Source organism: Amyelois transitella, chromosome 11 (genome assembly GCF_032362555.1).
Source record: "Amyelois transitella isolate CPQ chromosome 11, ilAmyTran1.1, whole genome shotgun sequence".
In the NCBI taxonomy this organism is placed as follows: Eukaryota; Metazoa; Arthropoda; class Insecta; order Lepidoptera; family Pyralidae; genus Amyelois; species Amyelois transitella.
Window position 1 is genome coordinate 8688977 of NC_083514.1, and position 17953 is coordinate 8706929.

General features: G+C 34.2%; 1 protein-coding gene across 2 annotated transcripts in view; it reads right to left on the reverse strand.

The window, feature by feature from the left end:
• Positions 1 to 15137, reverse strand: part of LOC106141380 (tyrosine-protein phosphatase Lar) — a 365581-nt gene extending 350444 nt beyond the window's left edge. For both annotated transcript variants that reach the window (XM_060946413.1, XM_060946412.1), the window contains exons 1-2: positions 14935 to 15137; positions 852 to 903 (exon numbers count right to left, since the gene is read on the reverse strand). In XM_060946413.1, the coding sequence (XP_060802396.1) occupies positions 852 to 872 (21 nt within the window). In that variant the 5' untranslated portion in view covers positions 873 to 903; positions 14935 to 15137. The remainder of the gene's footprint in view (positions 1 to 851; positions 904 to 14934) is intronic.
• Positions 15138 to 17953: the final 2816 nt, after the last annotated feature.

The window sequence follows — 17953 nt, forward strand, 5'->3', positions numbered from 1 at the left end:
TTTGCGGCTCCGTCGGATATGGTATATTAATGAACCAATATCGAGCAATATGCTGGCCGAAACGATTTATATAAATTTACTGAATATCCCCCGCGGACAATGGACACTGCCAGTTCAGATCGCGCCATATGCAATCTTTTAAAATATTTTTTAAAGTGGAATCCCGTGCCAAAATGTTTTAATTCGGCACTTATGTAACGGCTGAATGTGGCCTGGTGAAATTGTGCGAAAAATATACGCTGAGGGTCCATGTAGGGCATTAAATTACGCCTGAATGCATGACACCTTTTACGTGAGCTGGAATTTTTATATAACACCGAGCAGCTCTTATGCCAATTAACGTATAATTGCACGCTAAAACGCTGCGGTAATGCTACGACCTCTCTTAGACTATTGCCAATTCATAAAGAAAGGCTTTTTACTCCCAATCCTTTTTGATTTTATAATGATGAATTAGTTTTACTGTTTTCACATTACATTTTTAGGAAAATATTATCATGGGCGCCATCTATGGCGGGGTGCAGTTATTAAGAGCGATAGGTTGGGCAAAACGTGACTAAAAAGCCAGCCTGAATCTGGCGTCGCCATCTATGTGAACACTTGGAAAATAAAACAACAACGATATTAGCGCCATCTACACGATACCCCAAAACTTGTTACAAAACCTCCCCGTCGTTTACCTCCCCAACTAACAGGAACCATTTAACTCCATAAAAATCCGGTAGATGGCGGTGGCTTATTTATTCGAACAAGGTTGTGATGTGTTTAGATTGAAATATTATAAAATTGTATTACATATTCATTTATAAAATAAAACCTGGATTTATATAAAACTTTAACTAAGTACTCACGGGTGTGGTTACGGAGTTCATGCTGAAACAACTCCGTGCTGGAACTAAATGTCTGAAAAGAAAAAAAAAGAACATTAAAAACGCGTCATAATAAATATTTAAGGGCAAATGTGCAGACATAAATATGTCAACATCATATTTTTCGATTCTGGACATAATATTTTTAAGTTTCTGATACTGTTTTGCTGTTACAAGTAAAAGGGTATTTTTAACATTACAATGTGATATCATTCACAAATTTTAATTCCTGTTTATCATCTAGTTATAATCAAAGTTGTTCAGAATATTAGAGATAAAAACCTATAAAACATCGGCTAAGCGGAAGTACCTGGGTACATATTCCATACGTAGAAAGATATTCATTACAGTAGGTACTTTAAGACAAGCAACCTCTTCGAAGAAATCCATTACTAAAATGGATGTTGAGTCAACATGCTCCATATTTTTATCCTTTCATAGCTATGATTAATCTTATAAATAAAAGCATATTATGTTAAGAATACACATAAGTCAAGTCAAGCACTATAAATCAATCAATACACATTCTATTTTGCTATTTTCATCGTATACAAATCAGGTAGGGATTAATGTATTTACAATACAAAATTTCATGAAAGTACCTGACACTCAATACATTTCATTCTTCGCTACCTGACCAGCATTCCTTTAGTCGCCTTTTGCGGCATGGTAAGGTAAGTAAGAGATGGACTGATTCCACTTCAAAGTCCTCTTGTTCCTGGCTAGTCCCGATCACAACCACACCTCTACGGAGCGGAGGCCAGGGTACGTCTTTGACCATGATCCTAGATTGGGGAAGGTTTTAACACGAAGTGACCACCGTCAGCCCTCCATTTGCAGGGCAACCAAACCAGTATTGGATCATGGTTTTAAAAACCGGGAATTCATTGATTATTTATTCCCTCAAATTACAAAGACGTTAGCTTAACTCTGTTACTCAAATTCACGAAACACAAAGATTGTAAATTTGTATTTCTAATACATTGCGTTGAATTGGAACTATTTAATACACAGGATCAATATGTTAACTGCTAGACAGTTCAATGCATAGCAAACGAGCGAACTCTCGGCTGCCTCAACAATAGTACTTATGGAAGTCATCCACGTATATTTTACCAGGACAATTTCGACAGCTCTTATTTCTTAGGGGTTGAAATGGGATTATTAGAGGCCTTACCCGAAACCCTGACCCGGTCGTAGGTCTTAGGCCTTTTTAGTTTAAAACCATGTTCCGTTTTTCATTATGTTATGTATCCGTTTATGTATCGAATTTGGTACTGAGGGTACGCAGATTCATACGAGGAGGATACTATCATCAGAATAACTTGTCTTCAATTAAATATTCTTACAGTTGTTATCATGAAGTGACCGCTACTAATTGTCTAGCTGTGAGTAATAAACATATATACATTGAATTATTTAGACTGTAGGTACGTAGGTACTATGTGCCCTCGCCACGGTACGCTATATTCCCGTTCGCAATTTATAAGATGTTATTAAAACCTGCTTGATCCTACTACTATTATAAAGGCGAAAGTTTGTATGGATGTTTGTTACTCTTTCACGCAAAAACTACTGAACCGATTACCATGAAATTTGGTATGTAGGTAGCTGAAGACCCAGAATAACACATAGGCTACTTTTTATCCCAGAGTTCCCGCGGGATTGATAGGGTTTCCATGCGGACGAAGTCGCGGGCGGCCTCTAGTACTCTATAAGTCTGAACCTATAGTGTTATCATTAAGTCGCCTCTTTCACAATCAGGAAGATACCCTTCATTCAGAATCATTGTTCAAAAGATGATTTTTATCGAAATCGTTGGTTTTCTCCAATAAAATCGGTATCTATATATTTGTATATAGCCAAAACAGATTTTCACATTTCATTAAGCCTGAGAATATGTCTATTTGAACAAAGTTTATGTTGCGACGGGTCCGGGAGACAAAAGGGTGACACTCGTGTCACACGCAGGCTCAGGAATTTATCTTGTAAGTACAAGGACTTGAGCGACCTTTCCTCAAAAACGTCGCTTTACTCCGTATTATATTTAGGTTGAAGTTCTTTGTTTTTATTTGAACAATATAAATAGTTGTAATATTATGTGTTTTATTATATAATAGGGAATTTATTACTTAAAACAACTATTTAGGATGCGTGATAAGCAAATTTATCTAGCTAAGATTCCGTATTCTGGTCTGCTAGAGAAGAAGAGCATAAGAGTAGTGCGCGCCAACCGCGTAGATTGTGAAAGACAATATAATACCAAACAAATTGCACGTAAATGTAACGGGGCGAGTATGAACTACTCCGTTTAGCTTTTTCTAAACTCTAAAGTAACTAAACTTTTCAAATTCAGATGATTTTTTTTTTAATTCAGTTTATCGCCCTTAATGGAACCCTGTTATTTTCGGCACACATACAAAAATGATTCATTTTCATTTTCATTACTATAACCGAAGCACTCTGTCTCACATGCTTTGTTTTAACAACATATATTGTATAGTACAAAATAACAGAATCACGTATTAATTTGTGCTGTCATTGTAAACGGGCGTGTTCGTAATTAATTTGCCACAAAAGGGTGACACGGAAAACATGTATTGTGGCCGGGCATTCTAAAATTTTGATAATGGCTCGGCGGGCGCTGCGATTAATCTTGTACCTATGTGGAAAAGCGCCATTCTGTTGCATCTACGATAATAAAATATTGAGTGTGTAGAACACTATCCTATTCACTGAGCGCTTTCGCTATAAATTAAAAAAATATATATACATACATACATATAATCACGTCTATATCCCTTGCGGGGTAGACAGAGCCAAGTCCTGAGCGGACTGATAGGCCACGTTCAGCTATTTGGCTTTAAGATAGAATTGAGATTCGAATAGTGACAAGTTGCTAGCCTATCGTCTAAAAAAAGAATCTCAAGTTTGTAAGCAAAAATATATATATTTTAACAAAGTCAACTAGATTATTTTATTCCCAACGCAGTGGGTCAAACCACTTCATAAAACGTGTAAAACACGATAACCTTAGAGAAAACTACCAAAGACATCTATTGCTTTTGTTGGAAACACTGAGTCGCACACTAAAAGTTTAAACACTGAAGGAACTAAACGCGTGGCACCTTTGTTTGTTTGTTTGTAATATCTTTATTGCATAGGAATTTACATAGTAACAAGAAAATAGTAAGTACATAGTTATAAAAGAAACAAATCACTTGCAATGGCGGACTTATCCCATGAAAATGACTCTCCTTTTTATCGCACGAAAAACTATCGCTGTTTCGCTTTTTATTATGAGGTGAAACGGGACAGCGATACGAAAAAACGGCGTCGAACGTGCCACGTTACGGGGCCTGATGCAGCAGCTCTGACGAGTTGTTCTCTAATCTAATTGTCTTTAGTCTGCTAAGACACAAGACCAAAGTACTGAAATGAAGACGCCAACTTCTATACTTTCCTTATTTTGCACGCTATATTGTGTAGTTGCAGAGTACAACACAATGCATTTTAACCCAATTATCTCGAGACCTTATTAAACCAGCTTCCGTTTATGTCGTGACGCCGTCCGCGCGATGGGAGTTGGAGATAGCATCTAATTCCCTGTGCTATAAAATTGCAAAGTTAGAAGGTTTGTTATTGAACAAGTGTTGAACATGATGTGAAACATTGTTAAGATTATTGCTATGCTTTTTTTGAAAGCTTTCAAAGACAGTTGGGGTGTTGATTATGTGTGTGTATGTATGTGTGAAATAAGTTAAGTTTTATATATTAAAAGGTTTAATTAAAGGTGACTAAAGTCACCTTTAAAGCTTAAATAAATGAATACAAAGTAAATAGGTAGCAAAGAGATTAACCCTCGTTTCTGATCGAGACTCTTGGCTCTACCTACCCCGTAAAGAATTAGGCCTTGATGTAAGCGTACCAAACGGAAAGCCAGTATAAATTATTGGCAAAAACGAAAATCGCTGGGCTAAACATAAGTTTAAAAACGCAAAAAGCCTTTTCTACTGAAAACCAACAGCATTAACATAGTTACTAATAAAAAGGTAATATAAATTAAACGAACTTCAGACATTTAATAGTCTGTTACCAACACTCCCTGAAGGCTGAGCTGAATGAGTCTGAATAGAACTCGGTGGAGAGATAAATCTATGACCTAAATAACCTAAAAAGCTCCACTTTGTACAATCAACAGCACATCAACCTACCCAAATTCACGGCAAATTCCTCTCTATTACGACGTAATAGAGTTTCTTACAGGGTAACTTGATATGCGGTTGACTGTACACACTTCTCTGTGGGACGCACTTTGAATATCTACCTAGAACGAATCTTGGATCAATAAATTAATTGCCGACGGTTTGAGGATATAGAAATCATAAAAATGTTTTTTTTTGTCTGGTTAATTAATTAGCAGTTTCATATTTATAAAAGGTTTCGTATTTATCGGAACATTATATTTCCCTCTCTTTTCATGTTGTACTTGGTAGCTTTATTTTAAAAATACACTAAGACTAGCAACAGATTTTTTTAACCGGATCCATATTCATAATTTTTTTGGGACTCAAGTATATTGTCAGAGGTTTCGTACTGATGAATCAACATAAAATTACAAACTATTTATTGTAACTATGTAAAGTTCTGTGCCGTGTGGTTCCCGGCACCAATACAAAAAAGAATAGGACTACACCATCTCTTTCCCATGGATGTCGTAAAAGGCGACTAACGGATAGGCTTACAAACTTGGGATTCTTTTTTACGCGATGGGCTAGCGACCTGTCACTATTTGAATCTCAATTATATCATTAAGCCAAATAGCTGAACGTGGCCATTCAGTCTTTTTAACACTGTTGGCTCTGTCTACCCCGCAAGGTATATAGACGTGACCATATGTATGTATAAAGAAATTTCAAACAAACATACAAGACAATCTGCTCGAGTTGCTTCAGTTCATTCCGAATCCCCAGCCTCTGGTGACCTGCGGTAACAAGACGAGCTTTTCCTAACGCCATACTATAGTACACATTCCAATCATTTCCAATATCGAAATGATAGCAGCAGCAGTTAAAATGCAAAACAGAGTAGGTACTCCACGAGTCCTTAGTATTTGCCTATAATAAAAAGGAGAAATTCCTGCATCACGAACGGAGGATTCCAATATTGTGAGAAGTGGACTAGACAATGGTAAAACATGGATTGGAAAGTGGCCAATAGGAAAAAGGCGGCATTCCGTGTTTGATACCACCGTTGATGGTACATTTTGTTTTATTGCTTTTTTATCGGTAAATCGAATAGTGATTTTTAGGTACTATTCGTTTGTTGGTAGTAAATATTTGGCCGTTTTGTAAAACTACACAGTTTATGGACCTATGTATTGGGTTTATTGAATGTTCATATAAAAGATAAGCTGTAACGATGCGAATGTTTTCGCGAGCAGGTTCATCATATGGTAGTCACTTTAATATGATGAATAGCCATAAATATATATATATATATATATATATATATATATATATATATATATATATATATACAACTCGTTTGAAATCTGTAAACATGAAAGGTCTCAAATTAAGTCTTGGATAGTGCGTAGTGTACCTCTTCACAAAAAGATAAAAGTACCTACTACTTAATAATGAAGTACATACATACATGGTCACGACTATATCCCTTGTGGGGTAAACAGAGCCAACAGTCTTGAAAAGACCGATTAGCCACGTTCAGCTATTTGGCTTAATGTTAGAATTGAGATATTGAGATTCAAATAGTGAGTGACAGGTTGCTAGCCCATCACCTAAAAAAAGAATCCCAAGTTTGCAAGCCTATCCCTATCGTATAATGCGTCATATATTTGGGCTGTTAATATGCTGTGAACATTCGTTATGATTTTGTCAAACTGACGATTGACTAACTACCTTATTTGGCTTACTTTGGTTTAAGCTTATCACAAAATCGTTATATTAATTCAAGGAGTGTTTATCAATCGACCTTATTGGTCGAAATGTCGTTAACGTGACAAAGAAAAGCGTCAAGCGCAGGGAGACACTGATTTAAATCTTGCCTTGTCTATCCAACTTCGATCATCATGATCGAAGCCTACCAACCAATGACTCTTTTCGGAGTTATATTGTTAATTTAAGTGCTAAACTGCTAACCGATGCTAATGGTAAATGCATAACTGCAATCCTATTATTGGGTAAGTCTCTTAATTTTTTATACAGAGCGACTCAAATAAAACTCGCAGAACAAACAGCATATCTATATGCAACTAGTGACTCGTCCCACATCGGACAATAGTTAGCAAGTGCTCGAGCGGTTATGTTAATTCGGTAATAGCTGGTCTGGTAAACAAACAGTGAACAGCGCACAGGTACGCTGCTAACACGGCGAACTAATGTAGCGTACAAATCGACTTAAAATTTGAACCGAATTAACAGATAGTTAGGTGCATTTTGGTTGAGGGCTTTGATAGTGGAAAAGTGGCGATGAATAAAGTGCGATGCCTTTTTTCTAAGAAATGTACTCCGTCGTTGCCAATCGATGCTCTTACGGTGAGGAAAAACATTGTGAGCGAACGTGCACATTCAGGCGACTGGATAGCAATCATGAATCTCTATGTGTGAGGTTTTTCTAAGAAACTTTAAAAACTTAATTGTTAAAACTTGACTGGTTCTACCCTTCCAATATCCAGGACTAAGTGAGAGAGAAGTGAGACTGTAACCGGTAAAAACGCCAGGAGGTTAATGTTTCGTAACAATTTCGATTTTCTTGGTAAACTAATATAAACGCATATTATGCCGTTCTGGTCCTCTTCCGATCCACCATAGTCTAAAACGGACAACAAGCGATGTTTTCGCTTGTTGCCGTTTTAGTCTTCTATAGTTTACTATAACACTTATTTGGTGCGAAATAATTTGGTAAAATATCCGAGTATGCGAAGTTTGAAATCTGTACTAACTATCACGACGACTAAATTGTACCGAACTGGGAACTTGTGTTACACTCAACTAGAACGAGAAGTTTCGCAGATATCATGAACAGTTTAATGGTGAGGTTTGAGACGATTCGGGAAAGTGGTTATGTTGTTCTTGCTATTGTTATTGTGTTCAATGGAAAACTAATGGGATGAAAAATCTTTAGAATTTTGGCACTTACAAAAAATTTTGACAGTAAAGTTTTCTAATTTAAATTGGAGCTGTGTCGAAAAAAAAGCAGTTTATTAAGTATAACAAAAACAGGTAAACAAGATTGAACGTGGCATACAATGATATACTATTGCAGATAATAGACTTACAACTGAGGACGCTAAAGACCGGAGACAAAATGTTGAGTGAAAAGTCTGAACACGGACTTAGGGCCCTGAAGTATTGCGGTGGACGTGAACTAGGAACACGCTCAGATGAGAAAGAGATAAATAAATATATAAGGGACAAATTACACAGATTGAGTTAGCCTCGAAGTAAGTTCGAGACTTGTGTTACGAGATACTAACTCAACGATACTATATTTAATTATAAATATTTATATAGATAAACATTCAAGACCCAGACCAATCAGAAAAAGTGGAAAAGTGTAAAGATGAAGTGAGGAATGAAACATACAAAATCATGTATTTACAAAGAAGATTGGCGAAATTCTTAAGTTTTTCTTTTCTGTCAATAAACCGGTATGTAATGCTTATGCATTGGTGGCATTTAAATAAATGCAGTAATATGAATACGTTTATTTTCACTGCAAACCGTATTAAGTGCACCAGACAGAAGGAAGGCGCATATGAAAATAATAACCATTTCTAAATTTAAATTAAAAGCATGTGCAATTGTGGAGTTCGTATCGTACAACGTACGTGTACCTTTTAATTGTAGCGTGGTACAGTCAACCAAGATTATTATCACTACGGAATGCATAATAATAAGGAATACTCCCAGTATAAATTTCGGAATGAAAAATGTCCTCGAAAGGATTTATTTCGATCCAACCATCCATATATTAGGTATGTGAGCTATTAAATTCTTTATAATAGTTTTTGTTGAATGTTTAAAGATTAATGTTCCTTTTTTATTGTATTAATGTTTTGTATCAGTGAGGACATGTAATTGACCATTTGTTTCATATATGTGGCACTATTTTTTGTAAAAGATTGTTTGTCTTGCAAATAAAAAATAAACATAGGAATATAAAGTATTTGTAGTATATATTCAACGACACGAACACAAAATTTGCAGATATAGACAGAAGAACTAGAGTGACAACAGCAGCACAACATAAACTAGGTAGTTTAATATATCTCAGGGTAATTGTGTTAAAATTCATTGTGTAAATTCTGTTACACTCCGCAATTTCACATCACAGTTTGTAGAATAATGATAGGACAGAAGACACATGATACGAGTTGAAATAATTCGACGACGACCCTATAATGCTATAATTTTTATAAGTATTCTAAAAATTTTTTGTACTAGTATATCGACGTACTATTTACTTCTTTGGAACTCTTGTTAGAAATTAAATATATACATTATTTTTTTACATATTTTTATTCCTTACGAGTTCTTACGAAAGCACAAATCTTAGAAATAAATCAAAACATATCATTAACATTATTCAAGTAAGCGCGCAAACATTACAATTGGTTACACTCACTCGTATTGCTTTGAAACTCAACCCTAGACATCTAAAGTCCATTATGAAGACAAATACAATATGCTTGGTAACTATAATATATTATGTATTTCTAGGAGAAATATAACGTAGTTGAGTATCAAATTCTGTTTAAGACGTGTTAATAGTAGTCACCATAATTTAACAATCTGCCGTCAAAATTTGATAACTGTTAAGAAAATAATTCATAGAGCTACATAAATGATCAATACCACTATCAATTTATGGTTATACTAGCTTGCGCGGGGCTTCGCTCCCGTGGGAAGTTTCAGAAAAAAAAAAGGATATGTAACTCCCGAAAGTGTATTCTATACCTGTGCTAAATTTCGCAAAAAACGGTCAAGTAGTTTTTGAGTTTATTCGTTGCAGACATACAAATTATAAACATACCAATCTTTTCTCTTGTGTGTATGAATAGTTAATCAAATAAATGACTTATCTATCTATATATCAGTGGTTTTACATAGGTAGTTACGAAAATAAAATTGACTCGTCGATTTTAAAACCATGTCCAACAACGAACCCACATAGTACTTACAGTAGTAAGAAATCCATACCATAAAATTCTAAAAAAACACACCTGACGCAGCAAAAGCCAAATTACGCGTACTATAAAATATTACATTGATTTATTTTACCACGTTCGAATGTGGAGACCTTTACGTAGGTATTAGTATACGTTCCGGGGCTGACGGAATGGGGGCCGAACACGAAAAGCACCGATTTTTCACCTTGGCGAGATGTCGATCACTTACAATTGGTCGTTCTCAAATAAACGACTACAATATAGATGGGGATCATTCCATTACCTGAGGATTTTGGGTGATATGTTATAACGCAATGGAATAAATGACAAATATATTTTATTGCACTCATAGTAAGGTTTATTTTTAACAGCTTACTAAACCTTCTCGTCATGCCCTTCAATGAAATCCTCACCACTCTGAAGCCCGGATGGATCCTGGATTGGGTGATTTTGAATTTGTATCAGGCCTTTGCAGGGCAAGCTAACCAATTTTGGATCGAACATGTTCAAACATCCAGTTGCCTGAATGTGCAAGTTTCTTTACAATGTTTTCCCTCACCGTAAGAGCATCGGTTAGTAGGTATTCAGTAGTACAATGTGGAGTTAATAAATCATTATTATGTACAGTGTAGCATGACAATAACTTTGAATAAGCACACAGCCCATTACATCTTTGCCAAATGCCTCTATGCACATAATTTGAAAAAAAAAGTGACTATTTTTCGATTGTTTCCTATTGAAGAAACCATAATATAACCATAATATATAATGGTTATATATATATATATATATATATAACGGTTAGTAGCTATAGATGATCGAGCGTGCGCATCGGCAGAGGCACAAATAACGACTGATACGATAAGGGGAGCATCATCAACTGGCGTCGGAAAATGTAATCACAACTTGGGGGATTTTTCGTGAGGATTTTTCATTCATTTAAGAATTTTCTTATACAAAGTACTCAATAGAAAATAATCATTAACATATAGGAATTAACAACAATTCAATAATCGCCATTTAATTAATTCAAGATTTAAGGCGTAATTCACAATTAAAAAAGTAATTAAAGGTACCTATATAATTAATGTTTAAATAAGTAAATATAAATAGTGAAGAATAAGGAATAAAAATCAAAATTTGATCATGAAAATTCAAATAATATAAAGAAAACAGTAAGTAATAAAAATATCATGAGCTTTCGGTACGCAATTAATTCTAACAAAAATTCTCCGTTAAACCACAGCGAAAGCATAACAAAGCTCCTATTCAATTAACCACGAGGATAATTATATAACGACGACCAATTAATAAAATGTTTTCATACTGAAATCACTACTGAAACGTCCGCCTTATCAATCAGGCCAACTCAATAGTTTTTATTACCTTAATTAATGAAACCGTATCGTATGTATCGGGAGTTTTATGATTCGCTAAGGGCAATACAATGTGTTTCAGCTGTCGCACGTCTTATCTACATTCACGTTATTTTATTAGGATACTATCTGGGCCCGCGACTACGCCCGCGTGGAGTAGTTATTTTGGGCATAATTCAAGCCCTCAAAGATGAAAAATTTTCCCCGGTTTTATTTTCAGAGTCGAAAGGCGGACCTTGGTCTCCGAAACACTGCTGTGAAGGATGCGACTGAGAACACGCATTGAAAGAGAAATAGTGTTAAAAAATAAAAAAAATATATAATACTTATACAAGATTTCTATTGAAAAAAACATGAAAATAAAAGTAACTAGGTAGGAAAGTATAAGCAAAATTTTTTAAACTACCGAAATCTATCTCTGTACAAAATTAATGAGCGAGCTACGAGTAAAGCTGTACTACTGAAGAATTCGTATAGGTAGTTTGACTGCTCTTTTTCGAAAAGTGTCTGGACTTTACTACCATCCATCGATGGTCGTATTAATCAGACAGACTGTATCAACATTTACGACTAGCTAAGCTAAACAAATCGAATAAATAACACTGTACAAACACAAATAAAAAGGGCTCAGGTAGGTAGGAAATGTATCATGCTAAGGCAGTAGGTACTCCTTGTATGGCAAATAGCAGAGATAAATGAATTCGCTCTTAGATCTTTATTTAGACCATTAATAATAGAGCTCATTTTCCCACTCCCAAATTGTGGTAAGTACACTTTTCTAAAGCCAAAAATTTTGAAATTGGTGGTCTGATAGTTAGCGTACTTGCAGAACTAATATTAATTTATTCCTCAAAGTAACTAAATATATATTTTTTAAGGAATGGACGGAAAAAACGATGGATGTTTTAAAGAAGAAAAGGAAGGTTTTTACTCAGTAATGGAACACAAAAAATACTTACAATATTGCGCCCTTTAAAATTATTAAGCTACATTTTTAATTATTGGATACTTCAATTCAAATAAACAATTCCAAATTCAATTAAAATAAGACGATAAAAAACATACGTTAATTTTTTTATATATAATTTTTGTAACCTGCGAGATGAACACTTCTGTACTCTAAATATTTTGTAAGGCCACAAGGTTACTCTGTGTTACGCACGTCTCCCTAGATAGGATAAATATGTGATCGGGTGAACGACCGGGGTTTGATAACATGCCAAACCTATCCGTAATCTAACCGTAACTCACGGGCCAAGCTGACCGCTGAATTACATACGGCGTTACGAGCGACTATATCACCACTTATGTACAGGCGGGATAGGCAGAAATTTTTGCATTCATTTTGGATGTTAGAATTTTGAAACAAATTTCCAATTTTAAAACAAATGTTTGAATAACAGAGTCCCATTAAGTATTAATCTTATACTATACTTAAACATATAAAATCAAGTCCTTTTTCCGGAGGGGTTAATCTTATAATTTACTAAATGACAAATAATTCTTGTACTTGAACCTAATAAGGCTTACTTAAAATTATTGTACCAAATTATTTTTGCCAACATTAAAAATAACAAATAATTTGAATTGAAACTAAGCTTCAATGCTTTAAGCTTCTAATTTTAACCATCTGCTTAAATTAAATCTACTTGCACTGGTTAAAGCAATTTTAATAAAATACCATTCCTGGCTGACATTCAAACAAATTTCAAATAAAAATCATCCAAATTGGACCAATCATTTGGCTATTACAATGCCACTGTTGCCAATAATTGTAAAGTAGGTGAACTTATAGATGCTGTGGATATTATTGTGACAACAGCAAAATGGTAATTTAGTGGGTAATTGATGAATCAGTGTCTTCTCTTCTCTTACATATTTAATAAATGATAAATAGATAATTTCCTTTCAATCTTTTGAGACTGTAGTCAACTGAAGTAGACCCTGAGCTGAAGTCAACCCCATAAGGGATAAAAATATGATAATATTCTTCTTTGCAAACTAGCCATTTTAAACATGACAGTGTATCGCAGAAAATAAGTCCTCTGAAAAGATAAGAAGTAAACCTTTTTTTATGAGACATACCTAAACGGTACAATTATTTGACTTATTGAAGTCAGAATTCTATAATAATTAATTGGTTAACAACAATAATAAGATACTTTGATTATACTTTGTAAAAAATTTAATTGATATATTTATCTCATTATATTATTAATAATGTAGATAAACATTATTTACTAACAAAAAACTAATCACTCCTTGTTTTAAGCAGAAACAATTTCTGTGATCAATACAATAACAATAATATTGAAAATATTTTGTTGGATTATTACAATTTTTTTAAGTGTCCATAATATTATACAAGTATAAAAAAAAGGTTTCAAAGAACTAATTTTGACTGGTCGACAAATCATATTTTTAAATAGATATCTATCTTCATTATTTATTCTTAAGCCTTATCATAAATTTTAGAGAGAACATTAATATTGAGACTTAAAACTTGAAGTTATCATAAATCATGAACACATGGCATGTGAATCATGGTATAAACATACACATGTGTCTTTCATAAACACTGGCCATTCTCAGACACTGGCAGCATATTGAAAAAATAAAAGTGGTCAATGTTTTTTTTTTTTTTTATAAAATATTATCGAAGCAGGAAATTGATATTGATTTTAATAAGTAGGTACGTGTGTAGATAGTTACTGTACTTAATAACATTTACTAAATATATTATTTAAGAATTTTAATGTCATAATCACTTAGTTAAAGGTAAACAATAAAACTGTTTTTTAAGGATTTCAAGATACAATTTGATGTAAATTAATAACTTTCCTTCCCAAAACTAATCTACAAACTTACTTTACAATATTACTTATGTCATAGACACATACATGTTCGTTTTTCATGTTAGGCATCCATCTACTTATTTTTGTCGATATGATGAATATTTTATGATATAATTTTTTCAATAATTACATTTTACACCAAATTTTTAAGTCTGACCAACTGGCAAAGATTGACTTATAAATATCATTTCCCCATTTCTACAATTAAAACACAATAAATTTAATAAATAATTTGTTTTCTTTGAATGCTCAAGTTGTCACAAGCTATTCTACTTTTTTATAAACCTGGAGCTTAAAGCTTAGCTATTAATCAGCTGTTTCATACAGCAGATAATGTATGATGCAGTTTCTTTACTAACAGATACTTTGTACGTATGATTGACTATGGTTTATAGATTTTCGGAGTTGAATTCACCAATAATTGGTTGGAGATCCTGTAGTAATCTCGTAAAAGTTATCATTTGGCGATAATGATAACCTAAGAAGAGTTCTGGATTAATGTCGTGAAAGAACTTAACTGTACATGTATTTCATAGGATTTCTTAAACTATTTATTTAACAGATATCCAAGTGTTTACACGGTTAAAATAAAAACACGAGAAAACTTAAATTATAGAATGAAACATATAATAACTACATACCTTTATAAGAACACCGTAGATATGAAATGATCCAAATGTTCAAAGGCAAAAAACATTATCACGAAAAAGCACACAATACACAGTTTTCACTAGCACATAACCATTTATAAATTAATAAATCCACACCCGCGCAAATGTTAAAATCAGTACCTTATTGACATAAACACAAACTGAGGATCCGCCATATGCAGATACGTTCGGAACATACAATACTGTCACTTTTTGCTACCTACCGAGGGCGAGACGTTCAAATATTTCAATTATTTTGTACAACTTTTTGTTTTTATTTTTGATATTTTATCAATTTTTCAATTTTTTTTACTATTTTCATACAAGTTTCGTTTGTATTGTAATAATTTTTTACAACAATTACAGTTATCTTCTTATTCAAACGAGTACATAAATTTGTTCTGTGGTAGAATCTGTTGTAAAATACGTTTTGAACGATCCTTAATTTGCTGCATACTTCAGTTCGATGCAAGTGACGTACGAACTTCACTTCACTCCAATCCCGACGAGCTTTGATTTCGATTTACGGAAGAGTGTCGATGTATGTGGAAAAGAGAGAGGCGATATTGTATTTTTTAAGTCAACGGCCTCTGTGAGCGTACTGCAAGAAACGAGATATTTTACTGAACTGTGGTTTTCTCGTAGCATTTCGTAGCGGTCTTGTGAGGAAGTATTGCTACAAGATTACTGAATTTTCTAATGGTATAGAATTGCTTTTTACCTAGTTTATTTCATTATTTAAAATATATCGATACCGAATTATTAAGACTTATGATGTAAACTCTAGTGGATATATTTTTTTAAATATAGCCGCGCTAGTCTATATGACTTTAATGAATCAGTTATGTTGTCCTTTCATTAATAAAACTGTTATTTAACATTTTGTTTGAATACTTATATAGGTATTATTTATCTCTACGAAAAAAATGACATGAGAAAAACTCTTCTTTTAACATTAGACCTTTTAAATGTTTCTATCGGATATTAGCTATCTGCAGACGAACGTTATTAATGTTTTGTGATTATTAAGACTGGTTCTTAGTAAAAAAGATAAAAATTTATACAGTATAAGAAAAAATCTGCAGCGTTATTAAAATTTACAAGATAAAGGCGGTTTATTTACACATTATATTACCCATTACGACGAGCACTATCACGCTACCTTTAGGTATAGTAAGTATTTTTCCTTTTAGTAATCAATTGAGAGCGATAGTTATAGAACAAACTCATAAAATTGTAAAAAACAAATCTTAATTTTCAAGGCAATAAATATATAGTTTTTTAAAGATTTTGCGACCTTTATTTTCTTCCTGCTAGTCTTAAGGTAAGGATATAATACAGTACATTTTTTTGCAATAAAGTTTTAATAAAAAAATTAATAAATAAATGGAGTAAACCCCAACTATATCCTCACCTCTCTCGACAGAAGTCCGGGGTACGTCTTTTGACCATGATCCTGGAGTAAGTAAGACAAGTTTTTAGACGAAATGCCTCCTTCTTAACCTACGTAACCTGTGCAGAATTCCTTCGTGTCAGTAATTACTAAGATGGACTGGACATAACATTCATATCATCATGTCTTTTTCCCTCACGGAGTAGACAGCGCTACTAGTCTCACGAAGATTGACAGACCACGTTGGCAATATTATAATAGAGATCCAATAGTGACAGGTTGCAAGCCAATCGCCTAAATGAAGAATCATAAAGTAATTGGCTTATCCTTTAGTCGCTTTCCATCCATCCAAGGCACTATAGTGATATTCATTCATAGTTCGGGCTCGACCGCTACAAAGGAAAGATCTCCCGCGAGGCCAGGTGTTATGCCTGGGGAACCGCGGCTCCAACGATGTTGAGTCGGAGGTTGTATTTATCCTCCAATCCATGAAATCTTTGCTTGCGCGATTTAGACTCTTCGCTGCTATTGGCTGAGTGCGTAACATTTTTTCCTATGATTGACAGATGGTGTATGACTTGTGATGTCGCCACAGAACTAAGGAGAAAATCATAGAATACTTAAATGTATGGGAATATTTTTTAATTGTTTTCATGATTTTGCCTACCAGTGACCTTATAGTCTGAAGTAAACTATTTTCTTTGCACAAAGCAGTGAAAACGCGTCCCCGACCGCGACCTTCTGCATTGTTCTGTGGGTCAAGGTGAAGCGAACTCACGTTTGGATTTATTATGAGAAATTGAAATAACAGGCCTTAATTGTTGAGAGTCGTTTTTCGCCATATTTATGATGATTTGAGCGATGATAAAATTTTTCATGATACGAATAACAAAACGTACAATATTTTTTAAAGTTCTTCTATAATCTCTGTCTGTATGTATGCGCTTATTTAATCAACTATGGGATAGGCTTATAAACTTGGGATTCCTCTTCTAGGCGATAGGCTAGCAACCTGTCACTATTTAAATTTCTATTCCACCATAGAGCCATACACTTTAACGTGGACTTTCAGTCTAATAATACTATTGTCTACCCCGCAAGAGATACAGACGTGACTCAGTAAGTGTATTTGTATTAAGCTTTAGCTTACTGGTCTACACACAGACAAATAGTTCGCCACCTTTCACTTCCGACGTACCTACCAGACCCCTAACTGCTAGGACCCTCGCACCGCACCCTAATACTGCATTCCTGCGGGATCCCCTTGTTACCTATTGTGTTTATAGTGCCCATGGGAAATACACGGCGTGTTGAAGAATCTAGATGGGATTTGAGTATCGGAAAGAAAAATATTTATATTTGTTAAAGATAAAGATGTTGTTTTTGATGTTGTGTTTGTCTATTTTTACATACATATTGACACGTCTTTACCGCTTGCGGAGTAGACAGAACCAACAGTCTTGGAAGACTGAAAGGAAACGATAAGTTGTATGGTCGGTTACAATGGTACAGTGGTTAAGTGTGCTTGCTTCTGAAATGCAAAGTCTCGGATCTAACCACGACCAGCCCTCTTATTCGCGAACGTTATAAAGCTTAATAAGTCAGTCGCAAAGCGTG